The sequence below is a fragment of the Pararge aegeria genome, chromosome 20, assembly GCF_905163445.1.
Source record: "Pararge aegeria chromosome 20, ilParAegt1.1, whole genome shotgun sequence".
Classification (NCBI taxonomy): domain Eukaryota; kingdom Metazoa; phylum Arthropoda; class Insecta; order Lepidoptera; family Nymphalidae; genus Pararge; species Pararge aegeria.
Window position 1 is genome coordinate 11763433 of NC_053199.1, and position 21818 is coordinate 11785250.

General features: G+C 35.6%; 1 protein-coding gene across 3 annotated transcripts in view; it reads right to left on the reverse strand.

Moving 5' to 3' along the window:
* Positions 1-7113: 7113 nt before the first annotated feature.
* LOC120632818 (histone-lysine N-methyltransferase ash1) overlaps positions 7114-21818 on the reverse strand; it is an 82097-nt gene continuing 67392 nt past the window's right edge. For all 3 annotated transcript variants that reach the window (XM_039902839.1, XM_039902840.1, XM_039902841.1), the window contains 16 exons: positions 21514-21707; positions 20591-20729; positions 19513-19678; positions 17861-18017; positions 17183-17283; positions 16113-16463; positions 15196-15511; positions 14031-14260; positions 12871-12970; positions 11980-12140; positions 10969-11223; positions 10476-10645; positions 10102-10204; positions 9584-9751; positions 9022-9150; positions 7114-8456 (listed from right to left, as the gene is read on the reverse strand). In XM_039902839.1, coding sequence (XP_039758773.1) covers positions 8292-8456; positions 9022-9150; positions 9584-9751; positions 10102-10204; positions 10476-10645; positions 10969-11223; positions 11980-12140; positions 12871-12970; positions 14031-14260; positions 15196-15511; positions 16113-16463; positions 17183-17283; positions 17861-18017; positions 19513-19678; positions 20591-20729; positions 21514-21707 — 2905 coding nt within the window. In that variant the 3' untranslated portion in view covers positions 7114-8291. The remainder of the gene's footprint in view (positions 8457-9021; positions 9151-9583; positions 9752-10101; positions 10205-10475; positions 10646-10968; positions 11224-11979; positions 12141-12870; positions 12971-14030; positions 14261-15195; positions 15512-16112; positions 16464-17182; positions 17284-17860; positions 18018-19512; positions 19679-20590; positions 20730-21513; positions 21708-21818) is intronic.

A 21818-nucleotide genomic window follows, 5' to 3' on the forward strand; every position in this document is an offset into this window, starting at 1 on the left:
TGGAGGATTTTTGAACTGTTATTTAGCGCAAAAACTGGACACTTTTTCAACTTTTATCCCACATAAGATGACTCTCCTTACCTCTACCCTCCATAGTATGAAGTACCTCTCAAATGTCAGTGTGTAAAATCACTTTTGACACAATGTATTCCTCCAAAATGTTTGAATAATTTTTGAGTATGGCGGTAATGGACAGGTTTTTATCCCTCGATGGAAGAATTGCTAGAGCATATAAAAACAGTTTTCCGAATAATTTCCGCTTTCTTTTTAATCATTAAAAGTTCTTAAATTATTTTGAAAATGAAATAACATTTTTGATCAAATTTAATTTATTAATAAAACATAAATTACAACAAATGGCATCTTAAAACAAAAATCTACATATAAATAGTAAAGCTGCTCAGTATAATAAAGTTATCGTAACTATTATGTAATGAATTTTGATCAATCATTATCCACTTGACCTATTATAGATTATAAATAATATTTTAAAGAAAACAACTTTAATTTCAATTAATAAATAACGCAATTAGAAAATAAAGAGCCCTATAATGGTGGTAATTCAGCTGTACACAGTTCTATAAAAACAATCGAATGTAAAAGGTCATAATTCGTAGTCGTAACTATGTTATACACAAATCTCTAGATATAACTTTCTTGAAGTAAAAGTAGTGTTTTTTTTTTAAGTTTTCCCGTAGAAGAGGATACCTCTAATTTTAATCTGTAATTTTAGCTTAGAGCTTTGTGTACATCATAATTAGCACCACTGTATTTTCCCCGTGGAAACCTATGGAACAAAATGTATAGCCACAGGATACTTTGTAAACATACTTACTTACCAAAAACTACTTGTTTTTGGTAAGTATGTTTACAGAGTACTCTGTACACAGATCTCTTAAATTAAACATTACGAACGTACGTCGTTGAAAGGAGATTAATATATTTTAGAGAAATGTTAGAGATTTAAATACAACACGACGTATTAGCACCATTATGTGACTATTTTAAACTATCTTATATTTTTATGTCAGAGGACGATGCACCGCCGCTCAAGTCTTTCTCACCTTCGGACTTCATCTTGGGTAAAATCTATAGCATTTTCAGTCACCCAAATTTTATGGGAATAATACAATTATGCGGATCAGCATGAATCGGAATAATCTGGTTGTAAGAAACCAACAATCGTGACAAAGATAATCATATTCAGTATAATTATAATTAGTATCTGCAGATTTATGCTGATTGGGTTTATCGATCGACATTGCTTAAAAATCGGCCTAAAAGTCCCTGGATGCTCTGGCTCTAGCAGTTATAATGAAGAATAAGCTAGCAGAAAGAGACTGAGCTAGCCAGTAAGTACGATGCGTAAACACTTAAAGCAGATTGGAGTAGTATAAGCTCAGCCGATAAGACAATCAGCAGTCTTATGAAAGCCGTTATTTGATTATCATTAAATAATACCGAAATGAAGTTCACCGATCCGCATATAATAAGAATGGTGCCCCTTATAAATAAGGGACGCTATACGATCTGTATCCATAAATCGTGATAATGATCCATATTTAATTTAAAGGCTATTAATAGGCGGATTCGATTTTGTTAGCAATGTTATTTATGTGTACACACATTTTATTAACGCACACATTTATTCAAGTGGATAAGACCGATACCTAATTACTTTTGATTGCCAATCTTGTTTAACAGGTGATATAATTTTGATCCCAAAATTGATTTTAATGTTTTGTGTCATCATAGATGAGTAAACACACGGAAAAGAAAAAGCAATGAAATTATCTAAGTCTATATACCTATTACATTATTGACTATTGACAACTATTTCTTTACTATTTAATTAAGTACATAAATGGAATTCTGCGGTGTAACATTTATATGACGAAATATCTTGAAATTCTAATGGTATGGCAACGCGTGATCGAGACACGAGACAAGGTTCAAAAACCAAAAAAAAAAACCTTCATAGTAAGAACCTAAGTATATTGTTGGACAGAATTGCCGCATGAAATCAGCAGTGCCTGTTAGGTTAGGAAAGCATCAATAAATAATAGTGTCAGTTAGGTTAGCGAACTACTGTGCTCTCATGTCGAGAGATCGCTCTACAACCTACCTCGTATCATAATAAGAGGTATTATTGGTAAAGCGTTGATCTGGAAACCTCTTTACGACAACGCAACCAAAAAGTGGTTGCGGCTACCTCACATACATCCGATCTTAGGTCCTTGCTCAAATAGGCTTAATAAAGTCCTTCCTGACTCTGAGGATTGGATCTTGATAGAAAGATCCAATCCTCAGTCTTTCAGAGATATATCTCTATATTTGAATGTTATCCTCTCAAGACTTAGTGACGCACCTATAACTTCAACAGCCCGCGAAAACGACATTCCCTTTTTCTTACGTCATCCGAAGCGGTCACATATGATTTCGCGGGCCCAGATGTAGCCAGACAGAGATGATCTCTTTCTTTTCCTGACCTTGAGCTCAATTACGCCGTCTTAACCGTAATAGGGATATATAATATATCCGTATATAGATAACCTATATATATATCCGTATATATATATCCTTAGGGATATGGTTATTAAAGGTTATCCCTAGTCACATAGTACAGAACCTCAATTTTTTATCAGCTGTGCTTTAGATGCTGTGACGATTGCAGTGTCCCATCAGACCAAACCTGAGACAAAATTAGAAAATATCAGACATCTAATTAAAACACACTACCTTGCAAGTAGGCTTTCACAAAGTCACTTGTTGCATATAATAACAATGAAGGTATTTCATAATTCTTAAGATAACTTTTATAAAAAAAAAAATTTTTACACATAATCCCTACGATTATGTGTAAAAAATTAATCATTTAATATATAAAAAAAAAAAACTTGTCCGAGTCACACATTGCCAATAACAAATGCCGTATTATTATAGTTTTGCGTTTATTATTATATACTATCTACAATTCGTATAGGTGCATTTTTATTTGTGCAATGGAAATAATCAAGTGAAAGTACAATACTTAAACCGTTTATATCATAATACTTTTATAATAATCAACATATATTATATATATTTCACTATCAGAATTGTCTAAAACTGCTCTATTCTGTGTCTAAGGACCTTTATCCACTTATTGCTAGAGCTTGAAACTGGTACAAAATGATCTGGAAACGCTTTACGAAACCGCTCAGTAAGTGTGCACGGCGGCAATGCAACTTTTATGCATGCACGGCCGCTCCCTGCCGAGCGAGATCGAACACGAGAGGTCATTCTACCCAGTCAAAACAGTTACTGAATTTTATTTGAGAATTGGTTGAAGCAATTTTTTTTTACTATTATAGGTTTTCTTCTTAAAATGTATTTAACTGACAACCGGTTTCAAGCCCCGCTATAACATTCAGAGATATGGTTAGTTATTTTCATCGCACAAGCTATTCAGCAATTCGCGATTTAGCAAATCTATTGCTTTGATTAAAACGCGCGACTGTATTAGTTAATAGGGTACTTAATCGCAAGAAAGGCGGTAATGGTATCTAGGCAGAATGTCTAGCCTTAGAAACAGAATTTAATCACAGGCATACATAAGTCATTTCATAATGCTTTCATAGACATATAAATATAAACATAACGTCCATTCATACTTGATTTTGGGATCAATTTAGCTTAAAGGACTACTTTGTGTAATTTCATATGAATAGCAAAGGCCTTTAAGCGAATTTTGTAAAAATATAATTTGATTTTTACTATTAGTTCATCGAAATAAATCTCATCTAATAAAACCGTTTGGTTACCTCTGTATTACTGAAAAAATGCGTTACTGACTAGTCTACCTAGTCGTATAAAACAATAATAAACAGTTAGTATAACATTGCAACACTGTGAAATTTATATTCATTTAAAAATGTAAGTTGATATTTTTTTTTTTATAATTTAATTTGTTTTATAGCCTTATTTGTTTTATCAAATAATCAATAAAACAATTTTTTTTAGTGAAGTGTTTCCATTTCAACGTTACAATGTTCAATCAAAAGGAGACTCGTCTTTAAAAAAAAAATAGTTTTAAGTTTCAAGTATAAGAGCAGAGTCTAAGACTTATTTGTAAATAATTTACCCTCGATTGAAATGTTTCAATATAAAGATAACCGACCGACGCTATTAAACAACATCCATTGTGTAAATGAAAAAAAAAATGCCCTAACTGTATTATACAAATAAATTAGAAACAAAAACAATTTGTTCTGTGTAATCACATTAGCAAGGCTACATAATCAAAATACCGCGCGTAAAGCACAGCAACTTAATTATAGTGCCACATACAGTAGAAAACCGATTATCTGGACCATTATTTATACGACAGAAAAGAGCTGTGTGATCAAAACTTGGATCACGCGAATAGCTTCGTGAAAAATTTAAACAAATAGGTATACTTACAGTCGCTTCGCAATATATTTATAATAATATAAGTCTTTGTGAGACAAAATATTACTCTTTATAAACAAAGCTGATATTAACAATCGAATTACCAGAAACGGACATAAATTAGTGATATCTGCATATCGTCCGCGAAAGGTGCAGAACTCCTTCGTGCGGCAGAGTATACGCTTTTACAACATGATTCCTAAGGTAATTCTGGATACATCAGGTTGCATACATTAAAAAAATGTGTAAAAACACATATAATACAGCAAGGTTACTAAACATTTGATCAATTTCGTAATGGTAGATTGGAAGCAGCAAGCTTCGCTCTCATCTCCCGCAAAATAGAAAAATTATTGTAAATGTTGATGTTGGAAAAGAGCAACAACTGAGTTTCTTGCCGGCTCTTCTCCGTAGAATCTGATTTCCGAACAGTGGTAGAGTCACTACAAACAGTTGACGTTTCAAAAGTGCTTATAAAGTAGGCATACTTGAAATAAATGAATTTTGAATTTCGATTTTTTTTGACATTGTCACGTTAAGACTCAACTGAGGATGTCTTGCATGCATGTCTGAAAATCACTAATCACTGACTAATGCCCGTTTTCACTAACGACGGACAAGGCAATGCTTACGTAAGTAACGTCTAATCAAATAAGATTTTCACCAATCAATTTTCACTAGGCAACTCATATAACCTAACTTGTGTATGGTGCTGGCCACAAAGTGCAGTTTTTGTGTTTGTATATCATATTTTCCATTTTTCGTATTTAAGGTTATTTTCCTAGGTTTAGTGAAAACGGGTGAAACTGTCTTTATACAAATTACAGCTGAAATCTTGCCCCCATTTAACGTACAAAGTACTCTCGAAGTAATATGGTTTTTTTTTTGCTTACACCGCAAAAACATACTGAATTTGTACAAAAAGTAAAAAACAAAAAGTTATAAAACAAAATTTTTCTCTATCCTCATTAATGTGTAATATCACAACGGCATGATTACTTTTATAAAAGGTATTGAAAAATAATTCCAATTCCTGTACCACCATCATAATCGTTCCTGCAATTATTGATTTTAAAATAAAGTAAGTTGAGCTACTCGTTTTTATAAGTATTTTTAGTATATTAAGTCATATTTCAAAACCTACTGTTTTTTCATTAGTGTTTTCTTAGTGTATGGGCAGTGGAATGTACTGGGATTCTTACCAGGGTATGCATACAGCAGGAGAATCGCATAAATGGCAATAATCCTCCTCCTACAAGAGTTATATATCAATTTTAGGGTAAGCAGTGCTTTTGTGCACGTAGTGTAGTGCACACCACTGTGTATGGGTATTGGCCAGCTGAATATTAAATTATCCAAATAACCTGGATAAACAAATTGTCCATAAAATCGAGTTTCTACTGTCAACATGGCTAAACAATATATTATCATCTTGATTTAAATTAAAACAACCAACCACCTTACACACTACAAAATATGTACAACTTAAAACATTAACCATAATATAAAAAATAGAGAGATTTTTTTTAGCACAAATAATAAGGCCTGATATAGTCTATTTCTTTAGGAGATTAAATGTACACCAAATTGATTTGGATTTTGGATTTATAGAAAATCAAACTTTCTATAAAATCAGCAATAAACATAATATAAAGCTGTAAAAAAGTACAGTTATTATAACTTTTAATGTATGTTTGAGAATAAAAAAAATCAGAATGTATCACTTACACCCCCCAGCCCCCCCGCCCCCCCCCCCCTTGCACACCACATTGTGCATCTTTTACTAATCATCACAAGAGTAACTATTTGATAGGAATAATAAAATAAATAGTATTAAAGTTTCATTTAACCACCTAAATTAAAATAGACTATGCATAGTGCATCACCGAACTCATCGTAGATTAAATGACCAGACAAATATATGTAAAAAGAATAACCGTAGAACTATGTTTGTAAATCCAAAATAATAATGATTATCACTAATATTACATTAACAACCTCCAAACAACTTGACTGTATCTAACCTCTATAAAACTTTCAATGCTTAACATCAGTTCGCACCAGTGGTCGTTAAATAGTAATTTCATTAGCCTAACATTAAGGGAGGATAGATAATTATGGACCTCCTATATGACCAGCTAAATATCATTGGAAAGCTCTTTTTATGTGTATTGATAATTTTTACGGAGGCTAATCTTAAACCTTTGTGTGTAAACCTTACCTACCTTATTCTTGTACATAAGATTATTCGAGCTTATTATTATGACATGTAGTATAGATTTTTACTGCTTAATTACAAAGTAAAAGGCACCTTATTATTATAAACATAAGGTCATTCTTGCTTATTATTGCTAATAATTACATTATTCTTAAATAAAAATGACACAGTTTAAGATAAGCCACAATAGTAACAGTTATTCATATAAAAATCTTACCAATGAAATGTAATTGGAATAAGTGCTATACATTTTTACCCATCCTCCTTTATAATCACTATATTAGTATAACAATATTAGCCTATAAAAATATATTTATAGCTAAAAATAATTTTAAGGTTACAAAGAGCTTAAATGTGTAGATAATTATAGTAAGAGAATACTTGTAACACATAAATAACTGAGATTACAAATTGTAATTTCATTACAAATAAGAATTCTAATTAATTCCAAAAACGTTGGGAACAATAAATTAATAAGTTTAACTTAACTCTTAATAGGTACCTAATGTTTAATATTATTACGTTAATAAGAAAACAAGTACTTTATCTAGTAACTAACTATGTATATTACAAAAATATTATTTTATTTTACGATGGAAATATTACAAACTTATGTACAAAAGCTACAAGAGATTCGAGTTAGCAATCCATACTTCATGCCCAGCTATGTAAGCTGATCCTTATTATTGTCTCAAACCATAGAGTCCATGCTTACAGACTATTTGAACAGCAAGTCACCTGCAAATCTATGCAATCCAATGGCGTTTTCAATGCACTTAGGTCAACTTATGACTTGCAGTTCAAACATAGTCCAACTGTGTAAGACTATTAGAGCCAAGGAATGTGATATTTATGATACATTGTGGCTATACAGTTGTACAACTTAAGTAATATTATCGTGAATCTCATTGTAATTTGATCAAACCTTAACCTTACTTTTCCATGAAATTCCTATCTACTCAGTACCCTGACATACAATGACGCTTTATTATTCAATCAAATTACAACAAAAAAGATTATATTTTAGTAAGTGATCATGAATGCATCATTCCTAATTTAGCTTAAATCCATTATACAATAATACATTACAATTATAGATGTAAACTAGTTGCATTAGATGCAATAAAATTATGTATTTACATAGTGCCTTAGTGTGAAGACACATTCTTTGTGCATATTTCATTTTAGCTATGGTGAACCAAATAACGATGTTTTATTAGAATAAAAAGATAGTCCCTAACTCTTAGCTTTAGGTAAACCTAGATGCATTTAACATGCAATGACAAAATATCCTTGTATTGGATAATTCTGTGAGGCGATCATTATTGCTGTATGGTAAGTATACTGTTATGTTTATAACTGTGGTGCATGCGTAGGTTGCGACTGCTTGAGGAAACAAAGCTAAGCCATTACGCTATCTATAATTCATAGACACATTAATAACAGTTTTTCATAATTTTCTTGGGGCTTGAAGTCCCAGTATCAACGTTTAACATGACAACAATTCATGTTAAACTTTACATTGTTGCAATGGGCACGTTAGGCCATTATATCACTTTCGTTCACTTTGGGCTATCAGTTTTCACTATTTAACACTTGTTCAGCACCGTTATAAAGGGCAAGTGGTGCAAGCTCGTGCGGGTCAGGATGGTCTAGTTCTAGGTCGCCGAGGCACCCTTGATGTTCTGGGTGCAAGTAGGTATGAAGCATCAACAGCCCCCCTTTGCCCACCTCTCGCCAGCAGTCGCCTTGCGATGTTGTTCACGCGATCTTTTTGTTGTTCACGTCGCGCGGCCGGTGTTAGTGCCTATGGAGAAAAATTGCTATGATACAAATTGTTGTTCAACTTGTGTAACATTATGTCACAAAAGTTGAAGTTGGCTGTTTTGAAGTGATTTGACAAGTACGGTAATTTTAAATAATGAGCCTTATACCTATGAAATAATATCCGCTTTACGAGCAAGTGTGATGTGAATATAATTTAATCGGTTTAGCTGTTAAAACCAAATTGGGTTTTCTTCAAATGAGAAAAGGTCTTTTATTCCCTCATAATATCTTGTGTATCAAAAGAGACCAAAATTAAACAATCCACCATACGAATAAGTCACCCAAACATGTACTTTTCTCAGCCTACATAATTCCATACATGCATTGTTCAAATATTAATAATAAATAAATAAATATAGGGACATCGCCACCTAGCCCCAAAGTAAGCGCAGCTTGTGTTATGGGTACTAAGATGACTAATGAATATTTTTATGAATAACATACATAAATAAACTTATAATATACATATAAAGAACCAGCCGTCAAACTTAATATTACATAAATACACAATAGCATAACATGACTTTACTAATTACAATAATTACCTTGGGTGCAGCCGCTGCAGATGTTGCAGTGGATTTTTTCTTGGTTTCTGGAGTATTCTTAGGTTTCTCAGCCGGTGTGGCGCTCTTTGCTGCTCTTCCTTTGAGGTACTCAGGCGAGACCTCGTGGGGCTGGAAATTATTTCGATGCAGATAACGTAAATACAACAAAGGTAGATTTATGGTAGTTATATGTTTACGTTGGTGTAGTGGTTAGCATGTTCGACTGCAGATCACAAGGTCCTGGGTTGGTTTCCCGGGTCGGGCCAATATTGGTTTTTTCGTATTAAGAAATCCTTAGTATCTGCCCGGAGTTTCGAAATGGCGGTAATTGGATAAACTGGAGGTAGACCATCGCGGCAGAAATCGGTTAAGGAAACTGTGTGAAATCAAGGAGTTTTTTTTTAAGGACGCGGAGAATCAATAATACGAATTTGACATGCTCTTTTGAATTGTTAAAATCCATAAAAACAATTCTTGATATTGTTTTTTTTATTTGATACATTTTTTTTATTTTTCTTTATTTGGATGCGAAATTGAACTAAATTAATTAATTTATACTAACAGCATAAGTGCGTGTAAGCTTCAGCCTCGACGGGAAGTGGTCGAACGCGTAAGGCTTGGTGCACAATGGGTACTTGGGTCGCGACACGCGGGTGAACAGACGCGCCGATCGGTCCACGCGTAACTCGCAGATGTACACGTGCTCCTCCGATGCACCCACCGGACGACCCTGCAGAGGAAAAAAAAAATATAACGTGCTGTTAAGACTTTGGACTTTGGTTGAGATAAAAAAAAAACTAGACTATCAATATAAGACTGCCTCAATAAGAGATATATTGATGATAAAACTTTATTATTACTGAAATGTATATATCAACGTGTAAGCAATATTTATGCTAGTAGTTTGGATGCAGTTTTATTTTCGTCAGATAAGTCTCATGCAAACTATTTGATTGCGTCAGGTCAGTTCAAGATCCTAACACTGATTAAATGAGGTCTTTATCTCACTTAAAATACAATATGATATTATTGTTTTTTTTTAGAAATTTCATGTTGTCTCTACTTCACTGTGGAACAAACCTTGCAAAACGTATTGAGATCCATGACCCAGCATTGGGACATGACGAGTTCTATGGGGACTGCTTCATACAGCGGTACCCTCATTACTTCATTGTGGAAGAATCTGAAACAATACAATATAATTATCACAACTCAAAATTTGAAATTATTAAGTTTTTCAATGAAACTGTTTAAAAATTCTTCCGAAATTGTTATAATAGGATGATACTAACATGGTTTATGTATTCAACTAATTTGAATTGAACTATGAAAATATGTTTCGCAGGCAGAATTCTACATAGTAGATGGTCGGTAGATGCTTGTAAATTTGCGCGAATTGCTACTTTTGAGTATGAGAAACTTAGTTATATTTTTGTCCTTTCGGTATAACTCACTTTCTGGTGGGCTCGTGGAAGGTCTCGTGCGGTCGCAGGTAGTGATGCCCGTACACGTATCTCTCGTGCGTGTCCTTGTGTTTCCACAGGCGCTCCACGCGGAATATGTCTAGCTCTGAGACCGGCACTTCACCGATCGTTTGGTAAGTGTGCTTGCGGACTTCGCCTTCCTGGAAGCGTCACAAAATAACAAAAATGTTAGCGTATGCTAAGGTTGTTTACTTATTACGGCTCTTTATAAATCCCGTGGGAACCATTGTTTTTTCAGAGACAAAAAATACCGTACGGTACTCTCCGTCCTTTTAACTAACCCCATGCCAAAAATCAAGTGGATTGGTTGCTAAGATAGAGCGTGAAGGAAGGGCAAACATTCAAACAAACAAACACACTTTTGCAATCATAATCTTATTTGATATATATATAGATTATAAAGGATTAACCTTACACTTGAGGAAGAAAAAATTAACACATTTAAAGTCGAATCACAACTTACCTTATTCTGCGTGTTCTCTTCACTCTTACTCCCTTTCGCAATTTTCAGTTTCTTTCGATCCACACGCTTTGTTTTTGGCGAATCGCTCTTTTCACCGTTCTTCTGGCTAACGTCCGGACGTTTGTCATTTATGGGTATGTCCCGTAGAACGTATACGGTATCACCTTGACGCACTTGGAGGTCACCTCGCATCAAGGAAAGATAAAATTGGTGACCTTCATCTGTGTATTCGTCGAGGGGAATTTCACGGTCGACCTGCAACAATATTCTTTTTTTTTATTACCCGAGACACTGTCTTACTAAGGTAAAATGGCAAAGGGAGAGGAACATGTGCACGGGACCATTTTCTAAAAAAATATTTACAAAATAAAAATAAAGGGTAAAAAATATATTAAAAATTGTTCCAATAACTAGCAGCCCAGATTGATCTTAAGTAGAGTGAGGCAAGTATCCCATTGGCAAGGCATGCAAGGCCACCCACTAGGTCAGATGACATCAAGCCTGTTACAAGAAGCTGGGTATTACTTAAGTTATTTTCACCTGATCATCTTTGTCAACTCATTACCAACCCATTACAGGGCACGGATCTCTTAAACCTTATGAGATGCGCGCAGAAGACTTAGTCTCCCAGCCACTTTCTTTTTATTTCTAAGTAAGCCCTGCCGTTTCACTTGATGGTTAATCGTGATACAGTCTAAGATGGCAGTGGACTAAACTTTTGGGGTATGACAGTTATAAGCCATACCCCTAATCCGTTTCAACGCGATACATACCGGAAAGCTAAATCGCTTGGTGACACGTAATTTATATTTGTATGAACGCTTTGTGCGTTCTGCCTGTGCTAGGTCTACATAAATAAAAAAAATAAAAAAAAATATTTTGCCTGTAGGGGTAACTAGCCACATCCTAGCAGCCAGACTCTGGAGACCAGAAAGATTTCAGAAATTATAAATTTTCAAAATAAAACCTGCCAGGATTCGAACCCGGAATCTCCCACTCAAAAAACCGTACCTGCTCGGTGGTGCAGTAGTGGCAGTGGTGGGCGGCGTCGTCGTGCGCCGAGTCCGCGTTGAGGCGTACGCAGCGCGCGTGCTGCCACACGCCGCACTGCCCGCACTGCACCATGAGACCCTCCTCCACGTGCAGGCCGCAGATGCACAGGATAACTTCCTCTGTGGGACAAACGATACAGCATGCTTACGGGTTCCAACCTTCACGGCTAGCATGGGAAATAGACAATGTTCTCCCTGGGGAAAGGCTAAAAATTTACCTTCTCACACAGCTTTATCAACTTTGAGAGCAATGCGCTAGCGCATAAGTGGAAATAATATCCAAATAATATGTGTGTAAACGGGGGTAAACTTGGACACGTTACTTATATTCCAAATAATATGTGTGTAAACGGGGGTAAACTTGGACACGTTAATTATATCCCTTGTCAGGGGATATTCGGGGATTATCCTGGCCTGTTCTGCCCTACTGGCAGATGACCAAAATAGTATATTCCGAGTGCCAAGAGTGAGATTTTATACCCACGTTTAAATTTATTTACGATTAACTCGGATTTATATGGTATCGAAAGAGCGCCACCTAGTAGAATTACGGTTTGCCAGTATTACAATACTTGTTCTGTAAACTGTCAATTAGTATGAATAGATTTTATACATGCAGTTTGGAATATTATTGTTTAAAAACTTTCTCTGGTTACAGGAACCCGATTAGAATTGCCACTGTAGAATCACCTGTTGCCCGCGGCCTTATTTATAGTTTTTTAGTTTTTCCGGGATAAAAAGGAGCCTATATGTTAATCCAGGATAAAATCTATATCCATTTTAAAATTCAGTCAAATTAGTTTAGTAGTTTTCATACAAACTTTCGAATTTATAGTATTAGGATACTTACCAGATTTAGTTTTTTGGACGAAGCCGGTTGGTAAAGATTCATTTGGACCAAGTGTTTTAGACAAGTATTCAGCGAAATCTGATTTTGTAGCGTTGTAAACCTAAAAAGAATAAACAACGATTAAATTTTAATTGATTGAATAGCATCATTAGTAAAAAACTTAACTTTTAACGAATGAGCATTAGCAAATTGATATGGATCGGCAGGTACGATTGTGATGAAATGTGTGTTTAGGACTTGGGTAGATCACCCTTCGAGGATATAAAAGGCTAACTGTCATCATCCGTATCCTATTTGAGTTCCCACTGTTAGGTACAGGAGAGACGGCTTTAGAGCATAGCCCACCACGCTGATCAAATACGGGTTGGTGGGCTTTACGCGTACTAGCTCATTTTTTTAATCCTTGATCGGATTTGTAAGTAGACGGCTAGACGGTAAAGCTTAAGTAGGCATACGAGAGCCACACCAAGAAAGTGACTTCTTTATTTAGTTTCAAAAAAGTTTTAATTTAAAATAAAATAAAGCTATCAAATTGTACTCTCTACCCATGAAAACAGTTTCCCTGACCGGTTTCGGCCACAGTGCTCAATATCTAGAAAGATTTTTCAACTACGCGGAAGATATTAAAGGAAATGCATCTTACATATTACACGTTTTAATACATCGTGGCAATGCATATTTCAGATTCGTGACAGATAGTTAATGAATATATTGGGGAGCTTTAGAAAAAAAATCAAAGGTCAATCATAAGTTTGAGAACCTAGCTTCACTTTGTCACTGGACAGGCTTTTGTCACTCTGTTTTGTCTCCAATTGACACGCTGTGAGTTTTAAAGCTGTATACAAGAATCAAAATATAATTGAATTACTAAGAACACTTTAACATTGGTTCCATAGACTCTCTTATGCAAGCTCAGCTTAGTGTGCTCGCTAGCAATTTATTCTGTTATATAACCATATTTTTCCTAATGTATGTAACAAACAAGTTGTAATATTGATGTTCAAATAAACTTTTTCATTTTCATTTTTCATTTTTCTTATGTTACATTTGGCGCTTCCAATAGGGATAAAAATGTAAGCTGCTATTTTTATACAAATAGACAGTCCAGTATTAACAGCTGTCAATGGAGGCATACAATAAAAATGTATTAATTCATTTACCTTCCTCAGTTGCGTGGCTGCCGCTCCTAAGGCCGTCATCTTGCCGTGTTCACGTATGATGGTGGTGAACAGTCCATTTACATCGCTGTCGAACTGCGCAACGCTCTCGTAGCGACCGGCGTCTATTTTGCTCTGTATCGAATTAAGGTCCGATACAGCAGTTGCGTCCGACTTTGTTTGACTCGGTCTCAGTTTTAGTAGGAGCGAGCAAACCGGTTTATCTTCGTCATCTATAATGGGAAATATAATTATCATTAACAACTTATAACCGAATTTCTAGGCGGGTTAACTCATAATGAGAAGGGCTTAGGCCATCCACGCTGGTGAAGTGTGGATTAGCATACTTCACAGGCCTTTGGCAACATTATGGAGAATTCCCAGGCATGCCGGTTTCTTCACGATGTATTTTCCTACACTGTTATGATACACATAAAGCCGACCGATGAAATGGGCAGCATCCCTGCTTTCTGAGTCCAAGGCCGTGGGTTCGATTCCCACAACTGGGAAATGTTTCTGTGATGAACATGAATGTTTTTCAGTGTCTGGGTGTTTATATGTATATAATAAGTATTTATGCATATAATTCATAAAATATTCATCAGCTATCTTAGTACCCATAACACAACCTACGCTTACATTGGGGCTAGATAGATGTGTATATTGTCGTAGTATATATTTTTATTTATATAACAACGAAAAACCGGTACAAGCTTTTCTACATCTCTACATCTAAATGAAGTACAGTATAACTTGCATATAATACGTACTTACAGTATTAAAACCTCTTATTGTGGTTAGTTTTCACAGCACAATATTAATTGTGTAAACTGTATATTATCACTATATATTAGCCTATATTTCATAAACTGTTTAATTTAGAATAGAATAGAATTTGTTAATTTACCAGAACAACACAAACAGACATACAGTAACTTATAATTTAATACCTAATTAAGTCTATAATGTGTTGTGCCAAAAAAAGAGGCTGACTTAATGTTGCGGAAAATTTTATATTGGTAAAGAAAAGAAAATTCATTCTTATTTTAATAGAAATGAAAAAATATATAAGTTTTTGTAAGTGGAAAGGTATGTAATTATTTTGAATTATACATTTATGAATTCACCTCGATCGAGATTTTGTATTTTTTTTTGTGGTTTTACACACCTTTTACTGCAATAACTGCGTTAAAGATTGCCTTGAAAACTCTTCCTAGCCGCGTTTTGACGTCGGCATTCTGATCGTCTTGTAGTCGTATCAACTCTTTCATGTTTTCTTCCTTCGAGGCTCGTAGAGTCTGCAGCCTCTTTAGGAACACTTGGGGGTTCATTGTATCGGGAAGTGTTAGTGGGTTCACGTTGGTGACTACAGGGGTGCTGGCGACTGATTGTTGAGGGGTGACGGGAGGCGGTGGAGGGGGCGGGGCAGAGTTAGGCGGAGAAGGTGGCATTGGAAGGGATAGACGCTCCCGAGTACGACGTACCTGAAAAGTTATTTTGTTTAGTTTCTGTCGTATCTTAATATTTTAATTTGATATTTAAATAGCTAGCTGTTCGTCGCGCGACTTCGTCCGTTACCAATGTTTCCCGAGATAAAAAGTATCGTACGTCTGTTGTAGGATCCAGACTATCTCTATGCAAAATTTCGCCAACATGGTTGAAACTGTGCAAAATGTCAAAATGTATGGTAATGAAAGCTACTTTCTTAAGTCCACCAAGAACGTTATTCTAAAGTTTCCCGCAATATAAAGTATCATACCCATCTCCAGGTTGCAAGCTACGATTAAACAACAGAGAACAGGGTCCTGGAGAGAGACATAATGTGATACTTTAAATAGACTTTAAATCCCAGGAAAACAAACGGCTCACACGTGTTTTTGTATAAAACCGAAAAAAGCAGGCGAAGTCGCGGGCAACAACTGATGTAACTTGCTGGCCACGGGACAAATGGCGAATTTTTGTCATGTCGCCGTTAGACGCTAGCCGTGGCATGTTTGGAATTTTTCAATAAATTTTTTTCAGTCACTAGAATCATCGACGGCCGCACGTCTCGTGGCCAACCGTAACAGAAAATAAACTACTAACGTTTTCTAAATTCCTAAAGAGGAAGCAATGCCGTTCCTTCACCAAGGCTCTCTCTTTCGCAGTAAGGGGTTTCATTTGAGGCTCCTGCCAGAGTTTGTTCAGATGCTGCTGGTACTTGAGTATCGTCATATTCTTGATGTCGCAAGCGCTGACGCTTTGTTGTTCGGACTTCTTGTTGCATTTGACGGCTTTCCGCGGCCTGCCGACCCGCGGTTGGTTCCCGTTGGAACTGTTGGACTGGTTCGATGCGTTGGATGGCGTTCTCGATTGAGTTTTCACTGGTTGTTTGGTGATTCTTTGCGATTTTCCGCCAATGACACCGCGGCAGTCCTCCGAATCGCATTTGCAGGGCTACAATAAAATACAAATAATGTTAACGAGAACAAACACTACAACAACTTTCCATCAGAGATTTACAAAGAAAAATCGGCTTTCCGAATTGGTTGTAGATTTACTACAATGCACTACAAAATTTCAAAAATGCTTATACAAGCATACTTGAAAGAAATTAATAGGTCTGGTCCGAGGCTTCGGCGGTGGCTAGTTACCACCCTAGCGATAAAGACATGCCGCCTAACCCCGAACATTACCGATTACCATCTTAGACTGTAGCATTTCTTTCCACTAAGTAGGATTGCAACCCAGGTCCAACTTATCTAGCCTTGGGGACTCCCGGTAGCCTTTGTTGCCTACATAAATACAATTTTGGCGTAATATGGCCACAAACGTCAAATCATGTAGTTGGGTGTTAAACATTCGCAACATCGGCACAGTTTCTAAGAACTAGTTACTAAACAGCACTAACAATTATTGCTCTAACAAGGTTTCTCTTCTAATGTTCAGAAAATATCAAAGTGAGATGGTGATAACAAAAAGAACACCCGGCAAGGTTTGTTGAGGGTTTCTTATTAAGCCACGGCACGTTTGGAACTCTCGTAGGTTTAGTTCTTATTTCACCAACAGGGTTATCGCCATTATCTCACAAGTTTGTACACATTTGTATGTAGTGTACGCATCATAAGTGCCATCTTTACTTGAATAAAGATTTTCTGTATTAGATTTTAACTTACTTGTCCAACAGCCGGGTTGAATAGCGAGAAGTTATAATCGTATGTCAGCTCCTCATCAGGATCAATGTCCCGCAGTGCATACAGCGCCATTCTAAATGTACCTGTTAATTATACAGATAATAAATTAATAATATTTTTCTCCCACACCACTCCCACTCCACTGACCAAGAAAAGGTCAATCATCTCTTGCAAGGAAATAAGCCAACAATTTATGAACACAACAATAATGGCAAACACGAAGAAAGAAGAAATTGCAAACACAAGAATTGAGTTGAAAAGAAACCAAGATCAAGAGTTATTCAGTTTTGAACCTTTGTATTTAGGTATTTCTTTTTGTCATTAGGCACATCAATTAAATAACAGTAAATTATTATTTAGCTTCAATTGTGGCGATTATCCATGCAGGGATCAAGAGAAAACACAGTACATGGTAATCAAATATATATTTCATTATATTTGATTTGATTAAAATTTAATCTTTTACACATTATGACATCTTAAGACGGATAAGGCTTCTAGGCTATCACCGTCTCAATTGTCAATTCGGTTGTATATTTCTTTTTTAATACTTTTTACCTTGGAACACTGTAACTTTTTAGTTATACATTGGTTATGGAAGAGGTTGAACTTAGTTGTTCACCGATGCGCCTATGCTTTGGTAATGAGTTGTTTACTTACCATTGGCAGTCCACTTCTGCATTTCACAGTTGGGTCTGCACGAGTGGTTGACAAAACGGCCGTCACCACCCATTCGGTGACCGTCAATGACAAGCCCACCATCTAGGTGTAGACAGTAATGGTGGGTGTCGCGTGCGTAGCGTGTCGCCATACGCTCCTAAAATGCAAAGAAATAGAGTTTAGCAAACGTATCGTATGTAGATGTAGACTAATAGGGAATGAAATAAAAAATAGAGTTGCAAACATATCGGTATCTCTTTCAAACATCTGCAACTTAAATAATATGACAAGTCACAAGTTGCGCACACGCATCCTTTTTTTCTTATTTGACATTTACTCACACAATCAAAAGGGCTTGTAACTAACTTATTTTTAAGCATTTTTATTATGTTTCTTGGTTAAAATTAAATTGTTTATGGTTTCATTAGTTTGGTCTTTATAATAGAATATATTATTGCTATCTTACAGTCAAATATATTCAATGGTATCTAAGTTCCGGTTCATAATGATCAAAAGATAAGGTAATGAAAGATAATAATGTTTACATTACATTTAGTACAAACGTTAGTGAATACGTCAAATATATCAAAACAAGACAAATTAAAACATTTATAACATTAATACAATATTTGCTAACCTTAACGTTTGTTAACATTGATCACTTTAAAAACATGCGTAGAAAGAACTAGCGGGTTTGTGATACGCTATCTTATCTAATGCAAATGCTGTAATGCTCTTCACTCACTTAAACTTCACTTCGGTAAAACACCTACACCTACTAAATACTACTACTACATCCATCATACTTTAGAAAAAAACACATTTTTAAGTCCGCCCGGCTACAGCTTCTTGTACAATCAAAATGTATTTTGTTACTTTCTGATCAGAAGGAACTTACGTATTTTATGAAGGGGGGTGTTAATAAAGTACGTGAGATGTTTAATAGGGGGGAGGGGGTCGAATCAAATCTCATCTAATCTTACGTTGGAGAGGGGGGGGGTCTCGGCAAATATCACGCATTTTTTTTTTCTGATTGAAAAATTACGATTTTGGTCCATTGGTCTTTTTACCATAACAATCCATCGCGTTAACGTAAGAAACCCACATTTTGGAAAATCTGACGTGAGATTGGGGAATGGGGGAGAAGGTTGAATAAAATCTCACGACATCTCACCAGGGGGGGGAGGGAGGGACAGAAAATTAAAAAAACACCTCACGTAATTTATCGACGCCCCCAAATGGAAATTTTATTTATAAAAATGTCCTGTCAATGAGATACCTAATGCACTGTTTGAAGCCGACATATCGATAGGCGAATAAAATCCGAATTATTCGAACTCTGATGCGGCTGAAAATTATATTGATATAGATAGACTACCTGTGTGACGTCACTTAACAAAAAATCTACATGTGGACCGGTCACGAACAATACACAGTACCTCACTCTTATAGTTACAACGTGTTATCCGAGGCACGGGGCCAATTCCAAACACCGAGCTGGTACTAAGAATTTCTTGATAGGAAAACCAAATACACTGACCTGATCCGGGTATCCCAGGTCCTCGTAATATGCAGTCAAACATGCTCACAACTAACTCACCGAGGCAGTTACGAATTATGATTTAATTCACACTAGCTTATTTAACGCTTACCTTAAACTCCTTATCAGAGACGACCTCACCGACGTACTCGAGTATGAAATCGCCGGACTTAATTTGGTTCTTAGTACGAACTCCCCACCCCTTGTTTTCCGTCATGAACTTTTCGAGACCTGAAGCCCATTCGTGACGTTGGATGCGTTGGTTTTTGCACTTGTCTCTGTTAACGAAATAAAGAAATTTAATTAGCTTTTATCAAACTTACTATTAGTAGTCTATAGCCTATACCAGTCCACTAAAGGCCTCTGCCAATTGTTTGGTTGGACTGGAGTTGGTTGGACAAGACGAGTTGGTGATCGCAGTAAATTACCAGCTTACAGGAAGCGGCTGTCCGTTCTCCGTTGTACCATTAGTAATAGTTCTATTAAATTTAGTATTATCTATTGACATTCCGGCATAGCCAATACAAGCTTAATAATTATTCATACAACGACTGAACATTTATTCATAAAACGTAGTTAAGAAAAACTGACTCATTTTTAATAATAATAATAAATGCATTTAATTCACGCGAAATACCCATATGACAAAAATGACAAAAATTAAAACAAAAATACAAAAAATACTATGAAGATAAGCAAATAAGCAGACTACGATCTTAAATCAATATTATCTTAAATCGAATTAAAATTGCAAAAAATACAAAAGTTAATAAAATTTAAATAAATATCAAACTACAATTACAAATTTTAAAAACTAAAAAAATAAAATAATTAAAACTAAAAAAATAAAGTTTATTACCGATTCGCACTGCACTTTTTTTGAAGACTTTATTTTAGATATTTTGTAGTAAAGCGTCATGGTTACAATACAATTTAAAATTAATGAATTGATAAGGTTAATAGGAAACTGATCATTGAATAATGTTGACCGTCTCTGAATAATGATAGTCAAATTGTTGTTAATTGATGGTGGCAAGTAAGATGTTGGTAAATAACATCTGCCGAGTTTTGAGCCGGCTTTCTTGGCAGATATGCATTCCGAATCACTAGCAGAGTCACTATAAGCAAACACACTTCAAAAGACGTTTATAAAGTATATAGATAAATAGGAAAAATGTGATCAAACTTACCCACAAGGGCACAATTGTGGCGAGCACTCGGAATACACAAGTCTGTTGATACAATCCTCGTTGCAACTCGAAGACGGCACACAGTTGCAAGCGACGCTCTCGCACTCTTCCGCCGATGGCTTCACGTCGTAATACACATCTGTAAAGATGAACAAAAGATTAACGATCTCCTTAATAAAAAACCCTTTAAAAACAGATTAAAATAATCAAAGAAAGCTGCATTTAACCATATATAACTTTTTCTGCCGTATGGCCTGGAGTGGGCAAAAATTTATAACATATTGGGATTTCTCTCAGGGAATTTACAGCAGCCTGGAGTTAGGAAGTAAGCGTTGTTCAATCCTCTTTCGTTACGTTACACGTTAAGCAATCAGTCTCATTTATGTATTATGTGTAGTATTTATTTAAGCCCACCAAACTGGACACTCCTAATGTGGCTGAGCACTTACTGGTAAAAGTTCTCCTATCTCATACTTACGCCTACCATATCCAATGTTATGTGGAGTCGACACACCAGTCTTCTTCGATTTTCTTTAAACTTAAAGATAGCTATATATAACTTGTTATTTTTTTAAGAACGATCTAATGACCCAAGCCTCTTTAGGGCAACGTATGTATCAATAACAATATAGATTATTTTTAACAAAAAAAAGGACACTTTACTCATTTTTTTTGCATAATTGTAAAATTCTACTCACTCACATGCACGAAAAAATGTGTACACTTTGATAGAAAAACTGGGTGTAACCCAATTTACTGAATACTGCTTAACCTTCATCAGAACTATATGAAACTATTTTGTAACGATACATTATATTACATGACGGAGCTATGCCCGAAAAAACAATGAGTAAATAAAAATCATATATAATTTCCTCGTTTTTGAACGTTTTCCAAAAATAAAACTCCAAGATTTTACTTACTCGTGCGTATCTTTTTGTAATTCCAGGATGGTACAGGTTGGTTGTAATGTTGTTCCCACCATATATCGTAAGGCAGCGAGAAGTGTTGCATACTACGTCGTACCCATCGTTCGCAATAAGGCGGTGGACCCAGCAACCCAGGTGGAAATTCCGTTTGGGTGACAAGATTCTTGCCCTTCCCTTCGGGCTTTGGACTGAAAAGGATAATTTAGGTTATGTTCTAGTAAGTAAACCATACAAAAAATACAAGAATAAGGTAAGGTTGATCATTTCGAACCGATTACCGGCCCACATGAGAAGGGTTT